This window comes from Struthio camelus, chromosome W, assembly GCF_040807025.1.
Source record: "Struthio camelus isolate bStrCam1 chromosome W, bStrCam1.hap1, whole genome shotgun sequence".
In the NCBI taxonomy this organism is placed as follows: Eukaryota; Metazoa; Chordata; class Aves; order Struthioniformes; family Struthionidae; genus Struthio; species Struthio camelus.
The window spans coordinates 17,802,063-17,823,267 of NC_090981.1; the positions used below are offsets into that span (position 1 = coordinate 17,802,063).

The 21,205-nt window shown below is 41.9% G+C and overlaps 1 protein-coding gene across 17 annotated transcripts in view; it reads right to left on the reverse strand.

The window, feature by feature from the left end:
* Positions 1–21,205, reverse strand: part of LOC138060849 (CDC42 small effector protein 2) — an 86,584-nt gene that overhangs the window by 33,551 nt on the left and 31,828 nt on the right. For 15 of the 17 annotated variants that reach the window (XM_068924801.1, XM_068924787.1, XM_068924795.1 and 12 more), the window contains one exon: positions 1,717–2,043. In XM_068924801.1, coding sequence (XP_068780902.1) covers positions 1,717–1,770 — 54 coding nt within the window. In that variant the 5' untranslated portion in view covers positions 1,771–2,043. Of the gene's footprint in view, positions 1–1,716; positions 2,044–12,013; positions 12,074–13,157; positions 13,295–21,205 lie in introns of those variants that run through there. The other 2 variants (XM_068924793.1, XM_068924797.1) reach the window with 2 other exon arrangements.

Sequence of the window (21,205 nt, forward strand, 5' to 3'; positions counted from 1 at the left end):
CCACTGCTGCACAATACTCCACACAGTAAAACAAGCAGCGTAACGCTGTAAGGAAAGGACAACGAAGCACCTATAAGAAATTCTTGCGAGGCATGCCAAGGCGGGCCCACAGCTTATTTGAGATGCGTCCTGAAGAATTTTGACACTTCAAACCAGGCAGGCTCCTACAGTGTTTGGAAGGCAGATTTCAGGAACTAGGTCAGTGCATAACAAAGTGCGTACTATTTGTATCTTAAGCGTAGGGATGGTTTTAATTTTCTAGGCAAATGCACACCACCAGATCAGCAGAAATATACAAAGAGAGGGTCGTTTCCCCCCTTTCTCCACCCTCTCCGTGAATCATGACCCACAGATCATTAAATGGTGCATTAACATACCACATTTCTTGGGCACTAGCTTAATCGTATCACAATAAGGAGCAAGACAGAGATCTTGGAAGAGAACAGACACTATTTCATTTTCCATCTTTAAAGATAATGAAACTTTGCCAACAACATTTTGAAGGACGGCATGGTATTCAGGCCACAGGAAAGGGCTGCAGCTTCCCATGTTGGTATCCGAGATAAACCCTTCCCCTCGCTTGTATTAGAAGCGAGATAAAGTTGCATTTATTTGTTAGAAATGTTAATGGTCACATTTCTAATATTTGTGTTAAGCACTTAGGGCTTGGTCTTGCTATCAGGCTTTATGCAGCTACATTTTCTATCTACTTACTCTTTAAGTCATCAGACAATAGATTTTTCAGTCCTTTGCCTTCCCTAAAGCAAAATATTATCATCGAGTATATTAACTGAGCTTGCACTATTCATTTGGGGATTCTTTTATTCAAGCATGCCCTTCAGTAGTCACTGTGCTCATTTCCACATACTTCTGTGAGATGACTGTCCTTTCCATACATTCATTTAGCTTGACCTAGATGCCACACTCAGGACAATGATTTTTCTCAGGCGTTTATCAAGTTCCTGGTTTATTCCCCCTGCATGGCAGACAGGTTTTCCTCTCAACAGCACTTGATCCAAGAACGTGCTTCTAAAGCTACTTTTTCAGGTTTATGAACCGCAAGAATGTTTTTGTACTTTCTAGCTTCCTCATGTATGCTTTGAATTGCTCTTTTATCCAGTTGTTCAGTACTTACTTGGTCACACTACAGTCATTCCAAACCCTAGGAAAAAAAAAGTATTTGTGGTATGAGGATGCCCCTTCATCCTCCCGAAGTTTCATCTCAAATCACCAAAACAATTAAGGCTCAAATCCTGATTTCATTTAACTGAATGCTAAGAAAGGTGGAGGACTGGATTTCACCCTGTAGTCTTAACAGAAATAATTCTCTTCCATCAGGATTATCCAGCCATACCTGAAGACTGGCCTTAAACAATACCACAAGTCATTACGTTACCAGATTTCCACCTGATTTTTGGCAGATTTTAGAGTGATAGCTTTGGTCACTCCTCACCCTCCCCTTTCTTCCACTCCACAACTCAAAAACATAAAGGTTCTTTTCAAAGATATTGGACAGATTTAAGATTAAAAAAATCTGCATGACACCAGTCTAGAACAGATATCTTTGTCCCAGCTAAGCCAAAACGGTAGGTAATTCCTTAAGTCTCACTCAGCTTAGTCCAACAGCACTCATTTAAAAAGCTAAAAGAAAAACAGAAAACTTGAACAATGAAGTTAATTATATGCATACCAAACAGTGCTAATATTCATACTTACAGGCTGAGGCTGTTCTGCAATACAGCAGTTGAAACACAACCAGAACTCACTCATTGTTTACAGTCTGAAGTGCGAACACAGGTGAAAAGCAGGACTCAATCTCTGCAGAAGTGTCTCCAGGCAGCAAGTTCTTTAAATAAATCTATTTATAATGGTTCCAACGTGAAAATCTTTTTCCTCTGTTGAACTTTTCTCCAAAGACAAGTCAGTCCCAGGACAAGCAGGGTGAAGATAAAAAATAGTATTTTAGAGTCTTCCTTGAGAAGGTTGGTCCCAGCACCACGGAAGTGTTATGTATACGTCTTTGGTCCCTAGCGTTATGTGAACCTGAAAATAGAGAAGCGCATTACATCAGAAAGACGATGCAGCATCTCACGCTTGCAGACAGCCACCCACACCAGTGATTTCTCGATAATATCTCGAGCTACAGAGCAGAGAGACACCAGCAAACAAGTCACATGCCTACTTCTACAGTGACTGCTGAAAACAGCATATACCAGAAATTCACACGAAGCTCAGCTTCTAACTTTTGTTAGACGAACCAGTGTAAAGAACTAGCGTCCCATCTTTTACCAGCCATCTGTTTGATTTATTCCAAACTTTCAAATGTCTTTTTAAGAAGCGGCAGTCGACCACACACCCTTTTAGCTTCTTAAGGATTCAACTCATTGACGCTCCATATTTCTCAGTCGAAAAATTACCCAGCCCATTCACAGAGCAAAGTTTAACTACTACTTAACCACAACCCTGTAGCACAGCTGTCAAAGCCACATTTTTTTTTCCCCTAGACCTTGGGGGCTGGGGAGGGGGGAACCCACCAAAAAGCCCCCTCGATATTCTGAAAGCTTGTAAGAAGGGCAGATTTGGTCAACACAAGATACTTCCCCTTCACTCTCTCCACCCTGCTACTCCATGTACAGATGCCTTCAAAACAAGTTACTTGCACAGTTTGAAACTTTCCTTAAACCTCTAAAATTCCTCATGTGGAACAACTGAGACTCCAGATTCCAACCATTCTTTTGCTAAACTGAAGCGTATTGGTTAATCTCCAACCCAGCTTCCTTCAGTGAGAGTGCCATAAAAATTCCTATGAGATTTCACTCCGGTCATTTATCTCACACTTACTTGGTAAAAAATGGAAATGAAGTAGAGAGTTTTCAGAAAGTTTTTCATATATACTCTTTAACAACTCTAAATATGCCTGCATCTTCATTCGTAGATCTTTCTATGTCCGTAGCTATGTATTGTTATTTGTATGCAGTTCTTTATCAAATGATTTGGAGACCCCACAGGATGCGCATCAACCACATCTACACACAGGCACGCAGGCAATTTGTCCTCGGCTCAGGTGAGTTAGTTCTGTGGCAGAGCAGTCCCTCCTATTTACAGTCTTTATCGGTCCTCCACGTATCACATACAGCAACGAGGTCCCAGACTCACTACACACACACACACCAAATGACCGTACTAGTGCACAGCCAGTAATAGCCAGGTACTTTCCAGGACTGCTGGCTGCGGTGCAGACACACAGCCAAACAGCGGCACCCTTCCTGTGCTAAGCCCAAAGCCTCCGGGAAGCTTTCCCACTTAAAGTACCTCTGCTAGTCCTGCAAAAGGTTAAGAAAAAAAAAAAAAATGTGTGCTGCAGAAACACCACCTAAGCAGCAAAGCCCTAGTAAAAGCAACTGTCTTTCCTAGTTTTGAAAGAGCTACTGGTAACTTTTAAAGTAAGTCAATAACCCTGTCTGCATCATTCCTTGCAGAAAGATTGGGGGGGGGGGGGGGCGGCAACACGTGGCAGAGATGCTTTGCTACTTTGCTACTTTTCCCTATTACTAATACTGAACAGAGGAAAGCAGTTCTACCAGATGAACATCTTGGGGGCAAAGTAAGAAAAGCGTCCCTCTTCACAGCCTTTCCTTTAGCAGAGAGACTTCAAAAAGAGGTACTGGTACAACGCTAATATTGCATATTTTCACTAGTTAAAAGAAGATTTTCCTGCCCAAAGAAGATCAGCTAGATCCTAGGCAGGTGTCAAGAAGCTTAAATAGAACAAGAAACCCACACCACAGGAATTGTCAAACGGTGTGAAACGTTAAGGATGTGAGTTCATACACGAAAGGTCTCTAAAGAAGTTCTCACCTAGCAACAAAGTAGCCACACGTCATATTCTCGGTTCTTCTAGATAGATACTAAGGCCGTGATCAACTTTAAATAGCAAGAGCTGCACCAACATAGCAAACCTTCGAAAAGAAAGGCTACTCTTGTCGTTCTCTCCAGCCTCAGAATTGGCATGCTACAGATTTTGTTTCTAGACTTGGCTGTATTCATATGCAACAAAAATTGCAACTAGAACAAGGTTAATTCCTGCTAAGCATGTAACAATTAACATTTTTAGTCTAGTAACTGTACAGCTACTTAAAACTACCTACTTAAAACTTGGGTTTTTTTTTTTTTTACTGCTAGGAAGATATGCCCCAAGTCGTTCTCAAAGGCAACAAGGCTGCTCGAACACTACCAACTCAGATTATGAGAAATTAAGAGGAGAAAGCAAATGCTCCAAGTGACAATTTTTTAAAAGCGTGATGTACGGCAACCTGCAGAAGCTATAAGCAGGTGCATCGCCCTGGCTTTCTCTCGCTGGACAAACGATAGAAGATTTTTGCTTCGCAGCTCCTGAATTTCTGCCAGTCGCTCGCGCTCTTGGTCCCTCACAATTTATTTTTGACAGAGCCCAGATTTAACATCTCAAATTCTTCTTTTGGCAGAGGTTCACTTTCCATCCTCTGCTCGCACCCGCGTCCAGAGACACGCACAGAAAGGGCAGGGAAATCCCCCCGATCGACCTCCTTATCTGCGTGCTAAGAGTCCCGCCGCTCTTGCGGCTCATCGCGGTGCGGAGCGCCGTGCTCAGCTGAGGCCCTGGGAACCCAAGCGAGCGGCCGCGGCAGGCTCGTGGGAGCCTGGGCTGCTTTCCCTGCTTACAACATACGCACCTGGGCGACGGCTTTCTCCACCTCGCCACTGTCAGCACGCAGGAGGCGTCCCCTCAAGGAGGGCATCCTCTTTGAAACCCACTTTCTTCTCTCCCCGCACTGAATGCCAAAACCAAGCTAGAGATAACGAGTAATATTTGCTAATAATACATTCCTTCTTAAAAAAAAAAAAAAAAAACCTTATTTCAGCTTCTATAAAATATAGAGCACTGCATTTGCCTTTAATTTCATGGTTCTGCAATCAGCACCAAGAAGTTTTTCTATGTGTTTTCTCTTCTCCTATAGTGAGGGGGGGGAAGAAATCATTTCCAGCAAGTCTGGAGAAAACCAACAGCGACTCCACCTTTTAAAAAAGCCAAACAAAAGGTTAGAGGCAGTCGTTAGAGGACTGGACTTTTACACGGCCCACTGCTAAACACATGATCTTTACAGTAGACAAGTTAATATAAAAAGCCAGGTACAAATCTGCTGTATCATAATGGAGGAGGAGGAGGGGAAAAAAAGCAATTAAGCTGATGGCAAAAAGAGATATCAACACTGCAGAGTGAACAGTAACATGCTAGTAGCACTCTTACCCTGCGAGTAGCTTGTTTAAAGAACAAGTTGAAACAGGAAAATTCTGTTCCACTTTTCTTAATTTTTTTTTTTTATTTTTTTAAAGTATCATACTAATTATCCCTGCAACTACCAATCAGGTAATTATGTAATATCAGCCCCACGACAGTCTCATGAGAAAGTACTCCTGCAAAGCCTAGACTCTCCCCAAATCCAACGACAATTAATGAGATTGTAAGCGTCGGTACCGCCCCACAGCCACTTCCCCGCTTTCTCATAGGATCGGGCTTGCACTATGGTACTGCGTGAACAACAAGCCACACTAGGAGTATTGCTGCGTTTGTCCGTCTAGACCTGCCAGACTAAGAGGATAACCCAGCGGGGCCCCAGACTGAAGCACACAGCGCAAGACAACAGCTCCGTCACTCTTCACTTCTGCTCTCTGCTTAATTTACGGTGCTCTTTAAGCGCCGCAACACCAGGCAACTCATGTTAAAAAAAAAAGAAAAGAAAAGAAAAGAAAAAAATAGTAACTATTTTCTCACAGCTAGGAAGTTAATCAGACTAAGCAACAGTAGAATACCTATTTTTGCTTCTATCCCCTTTAAACTTTTTAGGCTCTGAAAGCAACTTAGAGTCATACAATCCACAGTCCAAGAACACATAAAACTCCCATGCTGAACTTCTTTGCCATATTCTAAATCTTGCATACCTTATATATCGCTTTAATTTTATTCCCATTACAGAAGTTTTTGGCTTTATGAAGAAATGAGGATGTTTAAAGAGAAGGATACATTTTGTTCTTCAGAGTGGAAAGCAACAAGGTCATTTTCATTGCTCCAAAGTTTATTCTACAATAGCTGATATAGCGCAAAAGCAAAGCTATTGTTTATTGCTATATATATATATATATATATATACACACACCCACACACCCATCATACAGGTGATATGTGCAAACCTTGCATTAGTGGTTAGTGGGTGTGGAGCACGCTGTGTTAAAATATCAGCAGTTTCTCTCATATTAAAAGATTATTTCCTACCAAAAAGTTAATAAACAGAGCAGGAAAAGGGATAGGGGAAAAAAATTAAAAAAAAAAAACAGATCACCCCTTCAAGCTCTTCATGTTCACTGGTGAAAAAGGGGTTAGACAGCCTTTACCTTAGCTGATCCAAACAGGAACACACTGCACACTGTGGAGGGCACGGTTAGACTAAAGCTATTTACCAATCAGACTGCTTAAAACAGCCCCCTTGCTTTTTTTTAAACAACAAAAAAAACTATAAAAGTTCCTTTTAAGGGTCAATCCTGAATATCCTTTGGCTACATATTCCTTGCTATAGCTTCAAACAGGAAGCGCGGTAACAAGGCTCTTTGACAATTACTTGCAGCAAATAACACCACAGGAAGACAAAAAAAAGACTGCAGGTGCTAACATCACATCTGAATTTAACTAGTCTTGCTCCAAAGCTCAGAGTGTGGGGGGAGGAATCCTGTACACAAAGTTGTGACCAGCATTATAACTAGTATTTTAGTCTCGAGTAGTTTATAAGAAAGGAACTTACTGATATTCCTGATGGGGAAGCATCATTGCCTAAAAGACAAATTTGGCTGCCTTAAAGGCTTTGTTTCAGTTTTGCAAGCTGTAGATTAAAAAATATATATTATATATATACACACATACGTATGTGTGTGTATACATATATACACACACACACACATTTTAGAATGTCTGAGTCCATTTTTGTTTTTTTAAAGACTTCTTCCACCTTTTCCACTTTGAACATGCTATTACACCCATGCCTTTTCCTCTTGATGCTGAATAGATACCAACCGAAGCAGCAGCAAGAAGTGAACGGGGGGGGGGGCGGCTGGCGGCAGCGGCAGGGGGAAACAAAGGTGTGTCCAAACCAACCCAGAGGATGTTTTTTTAACTCTCAAAGGAAGTGAAAAGTCTTTACTCTCTCACCAGCGTGATTTTCAAACCATCTCGGAAATAAAGCTATCTGCACAAGAAGCAGTATAGGTTTAAAACACTGCCTGTAAGGAAGTTGCTTTCACGCGTTTCTCCTGTATCAGAAATTTTATATGCATCAAGCAGGGCAAATCAGAGATACTGGTTCGTAATTAGGCCTTGCACTTCTACGTTCAACTTAAAGTAACCTCCTAAGCCCAGAGTACACTTGGAGCAACAAAAGAAAATTGCTCTTATTACCATAACCTGGACTTTGTCCACCAGCACACTTCAGCCCAGCTTCACACCTCAGCTAGGACTGGGGATTTTCCACAAATCTTTGCTGACGGTTGTGAACTTTGGCAAAGTTCAGGGCAGCGGTTCAGCTGAAGGCGCTCTGCGGGCCACACGCGTTCCCCCCTCCCCATCCCGGTCCCCTCGCAGCGTTGGCACCTGGGGGCCTTGGGCACCGCTTTTAAGGCGCCAGCTATCTCGTGCGCTCCCGGATCCCGCGAAACCTGAGCCGCAAGCAACTCTGCCAGACAAAGCACTGGCTTCACCATCCGCACAGGCTGAAGGAGGCCGAAATCCTTTTTTCACTTCCCCATATCTTCCTTCCTCCCCCTGAACACCCCAAGTTTAGTTTCAAGCTAAGAACGAAGACACTGACGAAGCGTCTTCAAAGTTGCAGTTAGGCTTTTTTTGTGCACGTTGAAACACTAAAAACAGATCGCGATTCTGTTAAGTGACCTGCTTTATTCATGTCCTTTTCTTTACGAAAATGTGTTTTGGATGTTATAAGTCACTTATCATAAAACCTCCTAGTGGATTATAAGGCTTTATTTTAGGACTATTAATCATTTGGAGTCAACTTTGGGGGTTCTTTCCTACTCACATTGAAATAATTCCCCCCCTTTAAGTAACTAGAGAATAGGCTGTACTTCAAATTAAGCTCAATGCAAATTCTGTTCGTGAAGTCCAGTAATATTAGAAGAGTGTGTTATTTTATGTTAAGAAGTTTCAATGAGTATTAAAAATGGTAGAATAGGATGTCACTACTCAGCTCTTTCTTTTTTTTTTTTTTTTTGGCGGTGGTGATAGGACGAAGTCTAGCTTCAGGAATAACCCTGTATTTCACTGGAACCAAAACACCTCCGGCTTCTTAGTTTTTCCCGTTCGTAGGAAGCCATCACGAGCTTCCCCGCAACAAACGTGCCCATCTGAGATGAGCAAAGGGAAGGCAGCAAAAGAGGAAGGGAACCGCAGCAAGGAAATAAGGACTAACACCAAGCTTTTCATACCATGTCGGTGACCGTGTCAAAGGAAACTATAAAGTAGGTAGCAGCAGGAAGCTGCACTGCTCAGCCAGCCAGAGGCAAGAGCAGCCTGCTCAGGCTGGGGGCAACTGCACTGTCTGCAAGTGCGAGTTGAAGGCTTAAAGCAGAGCTTACAGAAACTCTTTTAAACACCTTGACAGGGCAAAGATAACTTCGTGAACATCTGTTTCATCACTGACAAAAGTTTCCGGCTCATTTTTAGTTCTCCCCCCACCACTTCCTGAGGCTTAATCGCTGGCCGCTTTGTTTTCAGGCGGCCCAGTCTCAAGGACCTTGCCTTGGGAACAAAACCAACCAGTAAAACAGACAGTCTTACAGTGGTCCCACCAAAACCCCCTCTGTCCGGTTTGAAACCTAAGTCTGCTTTCTTAGGACCAAGCCAAGTTTAACAGGCAATACTGCGCCAATGACTAAGCAATGCAAATCACCTCTTTCCCAGCATTGACATTTTAAAGCTTCCCGTGCCTTCAAATAAGAACTGCTTTCGATGTGCATGGGTTCAATGCAGTTTTCCCAAAATGGATGATATATAGCTCATTATTTCCCATACAGACCTATCACATGTGAAGAAAGGCACCTCTGTCCCTGAGAGGCACAGCGCAAAATTTAATACTTCCACATTATGACCTACGAAAATGTAAGACAACCAACAGAAAACTAATGATCCAAATTTACTTTCTTAATAGCCAAACCTAAGACAAAATAAATACGGTTTTGTTTTACCTAAGACATAGCCTAGGCACAATATGTTTTGTCCTACCTGTAAAAACATTTTTTCCTACCAAAGATAAAAAGTTTAAGAACGAGTGGGAAGCCTCTGAGAATCCACTCCTAAGATTTCTACGCTACAGAAAAAACCTCAGCTATGCTTTAAGAAATCCGATTTCATATTGCCTGCCCATTCATGCTGGCTAAGAGGATTTCTGGGTTTTTTGTTTTTTTTTCTCTTTTAGTTCCAAGTGGTCAATAATGTTATCTTCTTAGCTGACAAACCCTATTGAGGAGGACACAAAAGAATGCCTTCTCTTCTCCCTCAACTGGTCTTCTTGTTAATTCTAACAGGTAATACCAGTCAGGGAGAGAAAATAAACAAGTTGCACTTAGTGCTCTAAGGCAGCCTCTGAGCAGGGTACCGTTTCCAGGAAGAATGAAAACAAAAAACTCCCTAAACAGCCCATAACTATTTCTTTTAAAATAACCATAGGATATGATCAACATCGGGGTCCACCAAGCTTTAACACCAGTGCAGTATTACAGGAATGGTGGGGGGGGGGGAGACTAAAGAGGACAGGAGATATTCAAGGGACTCTTACCAGCTTTCTTGTACGTCAATAGGTAAGCATTATTCGCAGCATTTATATTCCTTTTTCTAAAGGAAGGAAATGCTAAGCCATTTCCAAGGAAGGCTTAGGATAGAGAAAAGGAATAAGTGGGAATCAAGGGAAGAACAGGCAATTAAAAATAAGCATCAGGAGCTCAGAGGCAAATTCTCACAGATACATTAAATGTTTCATTTCAGAAAAGTTGAGGAACATGGAACGCTGCCATTGCTGATTTTAACTTTTTGCAGTAAAATAGCCTGGCCTTGCCACAAGAGTTTGTCATATAGAGACATTTACATGAAAATTAGTACGTCATTGCTATCACTTCCTCCCCTCCCACCCAAGTACCAAACTCCTACAAGAACAATTATAGAAGGCAAAAACAACAGCAGGTCGTGCAGGACGGGACAAGGCGAGTGCACTGGGTCACCCCAGAGCTCTGGCCAGGAGACACGTGAGCGAGCGTCTGAGGAGGCAGATTAATCACGTCGGCCCAAGGCTGCCTTGGGCACGCGGCGATGAGACCTTCCCCACAGGGAGAGTCCATCGGCTCAAGCGGCCGCCTTCTGCTGCGGCTTTCAGTTCCCCACTTCACGAGTGATGCGGCAGCGCGAGCTTTCTGTTCAGAGGGCCGCGGAGCAGCTCATTTGCCATCTGCCACCATTTAAGGCCCCCGTCACCTGCTTGTATTTATTCTCTAGCCCCATTATCAGCTTCTCCTTTATTAGCTGCTTTAGAGACCACTTGAATTGCGTGCATGTATGGATGTGTGTGTGTGTGGGGGAAGGGGGCTGAAGGAAAAAATGAGGACAAACACATACTAAAAAAAGACCCAAAACAAAAAACCCACCCCAAAAAACAAAAAACCCACCACACTTGGATCACTCTAGAGGACGCACTTACTGGAGCTAGAGGCTGGCACCTACTAGCTCCCGCAGCCCATCTCCCTGCTAGCACCTGCTCCCAGGCAGCACCGTCTCGCTTTGCGGTGCTGCCGCTGAGAATACTTCTCCTGAAGTGCTGCTCCGCGGCTCAGCGCGCACAACTTATCTGTTGGCTCCAAGCTCCACCACTTTTAGTTGCTGCTCATTTAAGCTGCAGCCATACAAGAACTTACGTATGTATGCGAGTTAGACTGCTGCTGCCCTGGAGTGCGCAGTTTTTCCTGACCAGACATTTCAAAATAGCGGACCAACATGTCTGTACTACTTCAGAAGTTCATCATCATGGGCAGAGGGAGAGAAATCTGAAAAACAGATCGATTTTTTTCCCACTTCTCCCACCATTAGCTAGAGTTCTGTTAACACAGTACTGTGCAAGATGTAGCACAAAGTGACACCCGGACACTAGGGTCAGGTTTCATCTTTATAGAGCATTATATAGCAATAGCTTCTTCTCTTCCTCTGCCTGCAGGCTTTTCGAAGTCACTTAAAGGAAAAAAAAAAAAAAAAAAAAGAGTCTAAAAATAGCTGTTGAAACCAAGAAGCTAGATTTCCCATGTTGTAATTTAAGTCTGCCTTAATGCAGAAGGGCGTCCGCATTTGACAATCCTAGAACAATCTCCCTCCCCCAAAACAACGGAAGTAGAGTTACTAAGTAAGAAGCACACCCGAAGATATTTCGGACTTCCCCAGCACAGGTAACCAGTACTATCCATTCTTATACACCAGAAGTCTACAAAATAGCAGGACTGTGCATATGCCTCTGTACGACATCACACACGAAATCCGTAACTCAAAAGCTGCAGTGATTCTAAAATACTTGATTCCTGCAGCTAAGAAAGCTCACCCTGCCATATACAGTTAATATGAAAACAACAATAAGTTTTAACACTACAAATGGCTCATCTATGCCAAGGAAGACAACTACAAACCGAAATAAGTTTCTAAGGTCAGATGGCAAAGAAAGTTCTCATGTATTATAGTAATAGCCAGTATGAAGCGACATTTCCGAAGTCAACAGCACCTTTTCTTTTGCAGAAAGTGACCCTCATTTTTCAAAACAAGATGAGATTTAGAGAGGGGAGAGAGAAGGAGGAAAAAAGCCTTAAGATTTTTATCTCTATGGTTATTCCCACTAAGCCATTACACAGGCACGTACAGACACGCCTCGCTAGCAGCAACAGGACCTACCGGGGTTGTTTCATAGAGGAAACCTTGCAACTCTGTATCCTATTTTGGGACCACCTTCAGATTGCAACTTGATTCAGATACTGCACTGACTAAGGCATTATTTCTCTTTCCTCCGCCCCTCCCAAGTTCAGTGAGTCATTTGCAAATAATACTCTAATGCATCTGAATATTAAGTGTATACCTTTCTGGAAGGAAGGCTGGACTAGAAAGAGCTCTCATACGGCTCTATCAAATCACTGACATAATGCTCAACTCCACAACTAAAAGCAAGAGGATGAAAAATTTAACTACAAACACAATAGAAAAAATTGTCCCCAAAATTCCTTTTGTGATACATAATTACTTACTTATTTTTGGTAAAAAGAGTAGCTCAAGTTTCTGTTGTGTGGCTTTTCATATGCAATGAAAAAACAGCTTCCCCAAACAAAAGTTTAAGAAAAATCAGGTAAAGAGACATATTTTTAAAAATACAGATGTTTAAGAGAAAGTCACGAGTCGATAGCATACATTAAAAAAATAGCCAAGCACGTGCACTGCCAGCTTAAAACAAAGATTTGTCGTGCATTAGAGATTTCAAAGACTGAAACGCAACTTCATTGGAAATACCTGCATCATTGACCTACTTAAGACACAAGCTGCTGCGCAAGATAGGCAGTGTCAAAGTGTTCCAGAAACGGCAATATTGTTCTAACAAAGTATGTATTCTCAATAAAACAGTTCCTGCTGTTCTGAAACCTCAATGTACAGGAAGTTAAGCTGTCTCTTCAGAAAGGACTTGCTTATCACTCTAAGAAACACTGAATTGTATTCCCTTTGTACCCACAAAAGGTTCAAGGCATTTACTGCTAAAAAACCAAAAAACCCCAACCACATACACGCCAACCACACGCGCCCATTTGGAAAACGCCCTTTGGGTCACATCTCAGTCTCGGTTAAATCATCTAGAGTTGGCTTAATCACAGGAACGCCAAACTATTTCAGATTTACAGTGGTCATGAGTTGAAGCGATCCATGCATACAACAGCATGAGGCTCCCCTGCATCGATAGGCATCTAGTGAGCAGAAAAGCCTAGAATAAAGGCTAGTCAAATTTATACAATACGAGTGGTTTTCCCCAACGAGTTTTAAGCCGAGTTGCACATACCTGCAAAGGCAAGGCAGGTTCATTTCAGTGCCGCAAACACAAAGCTACTCGCAAAACCGTAAGCGACTCGCGACTCCCGTCTATTAAATATAAGAGAAACTTTATACGTCTCGATCCTCAGGCAGTGCCTCGCTATAGGGAAGTGCCCAGGCCACGTGACGAGCATGCTCCGACACCAGATAACTGGCAGGGCGGCAATGACTCCTAGTTACAGCAACAGCAGCTGGGCAAAACTCTGCTCTCCTACAGGGCACGGCAAACACCTACAGCATGCTGTCTGCGGTTGCACTTCCATACAGCCCCCTAAACGGGGCACGCAGCACCGGCAGGACGCCGCTTGCAAACCCCCGTCTGCCGAAGATTTAGAGAACTTAACTTATGAACAGAACGACGACCCTGAGTCACCTACTATTCAATCCGATTCAAAAGCACGCTAACAAAAGGCATTTAGAAGTGCTTTGCGGCGTAACCACTTCAGTGTGTCGCTCCTGTAATTTTTGAGGCATCTTCTTTGCTTACAACGTCGCTGTTTCTTAAAACTTCAAAAATGCTCCAGTGCAACAAACTGGGATAAACGCAAAGACTTCTCGGACTAGACACCCTCCTGTTCTGTGACGAACAGGGAATACTGCCTGTATATTACACTCACCGGCATACCATTATTATACTTTATAATAATGTAGATTTGGTACGTTCTGCTGTAGGCATATATAGCCACACATACTACATACTGTAACACAGTGGAAAAAAAAAATCACTAAAAATAGTTTAGTACTTTTAAGCTTCACGCCCACAAAACCAATTCACTCAAGTCCATAGGAGATGGCAGGAGAGGACTGGGATGTTATATCCCGCCTCTCCCAGTTTGTTACTTAGGACGCAGTCAGACAAACTACTCGGGTATATCCGGGTTCAGCGGGTAGCCTCTTGGCTGCTCGTTCCCAACCCCTCTTCGGCCTCAAGTTACCCCTCTTCTCAGCTGTATCCACTGCACTATTCCTCTGCCAGTCCCTTCTGTGAAATGGGAGCATTTCACTTGCTCTTAGACCAGGCTATTTCCCAGCACCGGCCAAGCAACTGGGCAGGTAAACTGGGAAGCTGTGGGAGCGCAGGTGGGGCCAGCCCTTGCCCTGCGTCCCCCGGCCACTCCTGGGGGTGCAGCGCTGCACCCCTGACCACATGCCTACCCACAATTAGCTTCAAGAACTATGCAAATTAGCACAGATAACTGACAGATTCTTAAGGAAGTAGAGGAGCTAACAGATGGAGACTTCGATTACTAACAGGTTCCCCCCACCCCCTGGAGAACTGATTCACCTACAGCACATTTACTCAGTTATTCTGACTGCAAAATTGCTTCCGCCAGTTGGCGTCAATGTACTCACGCATCTGCTATTAATCCTCCTCCCTAAAAACACTGCTTTTTATTTGCTCTTAAGTATATTTTACACTAGAAACATCCTTCCTAATACATTTGAAATTCATTTCACGTAATACAAATTATGTTCATTAAGAACTACTACCCTGAATTTGCAAAGCACAGTCACGTTGGCTAGTCAATGTGACGAGCCAAGTGAAAACTAAGTAGAACAGTATTTTCTCCTACTAAAATCATAAGCTTAAAAACCCAAAGTATATCAAAAGCCATGAAGAGTCATAGGAATGGAGACCAATTTTTAAGCCCACCCAGGGCATCTAACAGCAGAGATGGTATGGGCTGCCACTGATGTTTCTCCCAAAAATCTCCCTGTGCTGCAGTTCTCCGTGCTACCTCTGCTACACCAAGACTCGTTTTGTTTAACACGCAAGGACTCTGCGGCATATAAAATAAGCCATTTTCAAGAGAGGAGTGCACACAGTCGTAAATCTGCTCTGCGCTTGTATGCAAGGCAGCAAAGATTTAAATAGCATGACATTTTTGCCCAATTTATCCTCACAGTCAGTGTATTTGTTAACCTTTCTGCTTCTAGGGGGAAAAAAAAAATTCAAATACATTACAACTATATAGCTCACAGCAAAGCTATCTGCTTCTCAATTTGAGGCCGCTTGAAAAGCGGTACCTTTTACTGCACTATCAGGTGTGTTGGCAACATCTCTCATCAACCGCTGCCCTGCCATTATCTAGCGCCTGAACTAGGGTCGGCCTTTACTAAATACAAAAATAAAGTTATAACTCAATGATAAAATTGTAGTTTTAATCAAAAGTTCACCTCTAGCTCTTCCTACTGGACTTCGTTCACAGGACTCACTGGAGAGCTTGGTTCAGAAACTAGCTACCACTAGAGCACAAGGCAACCCCCCTCCCCCCAAAATCTGAAAACATGCCATTTTAAGCTCACAAAGCCACAGAGACAGCATTTGCTGCTGACTTCCTATTAATTTTCAGTTACAGTTATGTTCCTAGACTATGATTTCTGCCTTTGAAAGTCTCTCATCCGTGAGTTATGTTAAGGACAAACTATACTAACAAAGAAAATTTGTTCTGGGGGAAAAAAAACACAACAGAGAAGGGCTCTGCATATGAAACTGGACTGGCCCTTCATCACATACAGCATGCCTACACAGGGAGGATGGCAACCACTCGTCTGAGTTACGATTTCACCATGTAAGAGTTATTCTGCTGTTAATTTACTCCCCAGGCGGACACTGTTTCGAGGCGCCGCCTGTGCGTGAGGCAGCTAGCCGTCAGAAGTAGAGCAGGGGGCCCAAGCCACAGAGGATTTCTGAGCACGCTACAGAGTTAGTTGTGGACCAGTTATTGCAACTTCCATATGCAGACATGGCCCAGATTCACCTACCCTCAGCGCAGGCGCCTTCAGCAGCAGCGCCAGGCTCGGTACCCCATCCCTCTGCACGGGCAGCTCTGCAGGGAGGGGGCTCGCGCACTGCTGGGAGTCAGGCACCAAGGGCTGCAACCATCCGCGCTTTTAACATACGCCCTAAATGCTGCGTATTGCCTACAGCATAGCCAACCTGGCCATTTCTGTACGACAGCTTTGTTTCAATTTCGTTTTTGGTTCTATCGGCCTTAGAGGAGAAAGGTAGATGCCCATGCTTACTACAGAGATGAATTTCATTTTATTGATTCCCACCAAAAAAAAAAAAATCTATTGAGTCAATAGAGAACAATTAAGGCACCAATTCAACGTTTTCACTGATGATTTAAAAAAAAAAAAAAAAATCGAAGGAACAAAGAATACATATGAAGTCAACTCATTTAGCTTAATTTCATATTTGCTGAACATCGATCAAATACAAAAGGGTTTTATTGGTACGGTCACACTTTTAGAACAGACAGAGGCATAAAGCACACCTTTAATTAGAAGGATATTTAAAAGCACCAATCAGACTGTTGACAACAACTAGGCAGTTATACTTCTGAAGACAGGTTTGCAAATGAGCACTTTTGTATCTGACACCTAGCCTCCAGGCCCCCCCTTCCTACTCTAATGCAGATTTAATCAATTTAACCTAAATTAAGTGAATAAATAACTTACTGTAAGAGCTATAACAAAGGGAGGAGAAAACAAAATGATTACTGAAAAATATTCCTAAATTTTTTTTTTAAATTATTGAACAATCTCAAAAGGCGAGTGGTTGACGTTCTGCTACATGAGTCATTTAGCACTAAACTAGATAGAGCATTAGAAAAAAAAAAAAGGTGGAGGGGGAGAGGACCCAGAGATGAACAGTCACATCTTGGCAAAGAAATTAACAGATGAATGAGCAGATCTTTTCCTTTTTTTTTTAAAAAGGATTCTGTGGGAAAGAAATCAAAGCCTTTACTGTATGTTAAAAAATTATATCACAAAAAATAAAATTGATCCAGTAATCATGGCAGGAATTTGGAATAACGCAAAGGCTTTTTACTCACTTTACGGATCATTAATTTTATTACTAGCTATTTAACAGGAATAATTAGTTTAATTGTTAAAAACCAAGATACACAAGTATGAGATAGGAAATTCGGGTTTTGATCTTGCTTTTGCCACGGCACCTCGACTTTTGAGTCTCCAGACTCAAAAAAAGGCATAATGTTGCCATCAACATTCTGCCTTGGAAAACAAGTGACTAATCAGTGCTGATTATTTTAGGCAGTGATAAATTTAAGAAAACTACACATCTGCCTCTGCTTTCATTGTATTCTATCAAAATAAAGTCACATATTAAGTATTTTAATGAACTTCCTCTCCAAACGCCTACTTTTGCTGCCTTAAAGAAATCTCAAACCAAGGCTCATTTTTTCCTCTCTAAATAAGAAAATCTTCAGATGTTTTATTCACTGATCCAAAAAGGAGGGTCTAGTTTTAAGTTAATTTTGTATTTGATGGTAAAAATCACAACATTCTTCTTTTTAAAAGGAATCTTTCCAATCATTTGCTTTTTGCTACATGGAATGAACACAGTAATTAAGCAATCTTTTGCAGGTCAGATAGTAATATAACAGATTGCTTCTCAACTACCACTATCATTTTAAGACAAGATATATATTAATGAATGCTTGTCTAGGTGGGGAAGAGTGAATGTAAGAAGCTATAGTAGAACTAACACACATGATGGCTGTTCATAATCCACAGACACTACTCCTCCACTACAAATGTGGAAATTCTACCATCCACAGCGGGAGTTAGTGTGGGATACCTCCTGAGTTTTATGTACTCTTACTAGTTTCATTTCTTCATCTCAGCATGGTCTTCTGTGTTTACACAGCGTCTGCAGCATGCTCTGCAGCTCTCCAATAAAACACCATTTTGCAACCTTCTTAAAACCCCTAATGAGTACAGTAAGAGTCTTATTTATGGAATATACCACACATGTAGTGGTTATACACGTCAATGTTTACTTGTCTGCTGTAGCCTAACCCAAGTTAATACAAAAAAAAAAAAAAAAAAACGAAAAGCACTTTCAAAAAAACCTGCCTTCTTTACTACAATTAGTCAACAACACAACTATGTAGCCATGTCAGATAGCATTCCTTTTCTTACTGAAGAAAAGCTCGTAACAGATTTACACAAGTCACTAGACTCCCATATTTTACTTTGAATATATTTTCTTGTGCCATAACAGAATTTTAGAGAGCCTAATCTTCTTTCTCAGAAGAGCTAGACTTAATAGTTAAGGCATAAGAGCACAGATGAGAGGCAAAGGCCTTGCAGAGGAGAGAAATTGCACAGGGAAAAAAAGAAAGGTAAAGCAATACAAAACATGGCTTGGAAGGAGAACTGACTTACTAAACTAATGCTGACCTACAGCAGTTACTGGCAGAAAAAAACACCACATCCTATTTACTGATGCAAATTTTTTTCAAGTATGCCACCATATCAGAAATCTGCATTTCCTTGCAAGTGTTCTGTGTCAAACACTATTAAATCAAAAGCAGTCTGTTATTTTTAATGTGCCAGAAAAACAAACAAACATAGTGGCCATTAATCAACCAATGACCCTGCTGAAATGCCAAATTTTCAGTTTAAACAAAAAAAATCCGAAGAAAAGAATACGGACATTTTAAAGTTGGTTGTGTGGACAAGCAACAGTTGAGTTGAACAAGGCCTCTCAAACTTCTATCGTAATCTTTGTTTTGCATCTAGGAGGAGTGATGGTTTTTCTAGTCTGAACAGCCTCCTACAATGTTGTTCAATATCCTACACAAAGGACAGATTAAAGTCATAACTGAATGAAACTGAAGATCTTTAATTCCTAGTTTGACTTGGAATCTTCTTCAAACATCACTTGAAGACGGTGAATTATGGAACTAGAAACCTGTTCCAGTGATTAAGCTCAGTGTTAAAAATATGCACCTTCATTTCAATCATAACTCGGAGCAGAGTTGTATATAAACTTTATTCCCCCCTCCCCCAAATTAACATTTTTCTCCTTTCTCAAACAACCCTCTCACAGCTCCCTCACTCTTTCAGAGGCAAGGGGGCCTTTCACTGTTACTTTCATTATGCATGGTATTCCAAGTAAAGAGATACAAAATGTTCTCATGCCTTTTAAAATTAATTTAGGTTTGGTGGAAACTCTTCCTGCTTCACAATCTATCTTCTCATTTTTGCAATCCAAGTATTTCACTTGTTTTCAAAAAAAAAAAAAAAAAAAAAAGCCAGCCTTGTGTATGTATCTACCTTCTGTAGGATGATTTATCTGGCCAAGCTCAGCTCTTCGGACAGGAATAAAAGATACTGGGGGAGGGAGGGACTGCCAATTTAGAAAAAGTGAACCCCAAATCAGTAAACATCTCCTTCCTCCACCCTTCCCCTCCCATTAACTCCAGAAATTTACACTATTTGCTGCGGTTAAGGCTTAAGGTGATATTAGCTGAAGTTCCCAATGTTCTTTCATCTTATTGCCAATGTTTAAAGCAAACAGAGCAATCGCCCTCAAGGTGTGTCAAGCTGCCAGGTACTCAGAGGAGAGAGGGGGAAGAGAAGTGACACAGGCAAGTCCAAGTAACCCTGTTGAGCTGGGAGGAGACAAACCATCAGTCATCCAAAGGGATGCGCACTAAGGGCTTACATACTAATAGAGTTATTGACCCACACTTGTCAAGAGAACAGCATTACTCCTCTTGGAACCCAGTTAAGAACGGAGGCCGTTCTGCCTGCATTGGCCAGATCTCTATGTGAGCCTGGCTCAGCCTTCAAACATCATCCCTGCCTACCTCTTGCTTTCTCATCCCTTCTTCAAGAATATTGTTCATATCTCTGCTTCCTTCCTCCACGTACATACCATGAGAGAGAGAGAGAGAAAAAAAATCTCTTAATATTGCATTCTGAAACAGCCAGGGTAGTGTTTCCTTCCAGCAGATGTTAGCAACGAGAAGTATTAAAAAAAATAAAAATCTTACCACCGTAAGCTGGCACAGTAAGAAATTACAGGTTTCCCCATTGAGAGCATTATAATTCTGCTGTCACGTTACCCCTACAGTATTTGCTTATCCACACTGAATGAATACTTTTGTGGACAAAGACCTAGTCTAAGAGAATTAAAGGCAGGGGGAGGGAAGGAGAAGAAATGAAGTCATGTACAAGAAAAAGCATTTGAAAACAGCACCAGTGGTACAGATCAGAGCTATACAGTCTCCAAGCAGCACCTCTTATACACTGTTTTATAAGTTACCCACTTGCAAGCAGGTAAGGAAGAGGGGGACCCAACTGCCCCCAAACCTTAACACACACACACACACACACACACACACAAAGTACTACCTTCCTTCGCTACCTCTCCACCCTTCTGGCCTAAAGAAAGGCTGCCAAAAAACTAAGGAAGCCTGAAAAATAAACAATGCTTCGACCATGGTATTTCTCATGCCAAAACAATCACTGGATATACAGTACCTCTGCTGATAAACTTAAAAGGTCTCAAGTAACACAGCCATATGAAATGCAACACTTCTGCTTCCTCGCTATGAGAGGAATGCTGCTGCCACACCAAACGAGAGTCTCTATAAATATAAGCATGAAGACTCAAGTGTTTCTCACATCACTCAAAACTGTTTGTTCACTTGAAAAAGGGAAATGCAAGTTTCTTTATTCGAGATCAGCTACAGGACAGCCAACGCAGCAGGCAATCTTTTTGTTCCACATACAATGAAGCTGTAAGCAGCCCTTGCAGCTCCTTGCATCATGATGATATATACTGAATGTATACTTCAGAAGTATAATTCACGGAAGTTGTCTTAGGTTCCTTCAAGACCTCTTTTGTAAACTACACTGATCGAGACTGCAGAATAAGTCACAGGCACAGTGAAATGAATTACAAGGCTTAGATCATGATGGATTTAACATCAGAAGCTTCCATGCTTAGTCTTGGCAAATAGCTTTACCAACATCACTTAAGCTGTTCTCCATGACCTGCTGTCTTATTCTATTCTTTCGCCGATAACTAAGTTACCTGTCAGAGTTTTCTCTTGGCAAGTATTTATTTCCATAGACCACAAGATAAATACGTATGACTTACTGCGAAGGATCATCCTGGCTCCAAGCGTTATTATGGAGAAACATGACAGATCGGTAAAAACTCCAAACATAGAAATCCACAACCTTTAC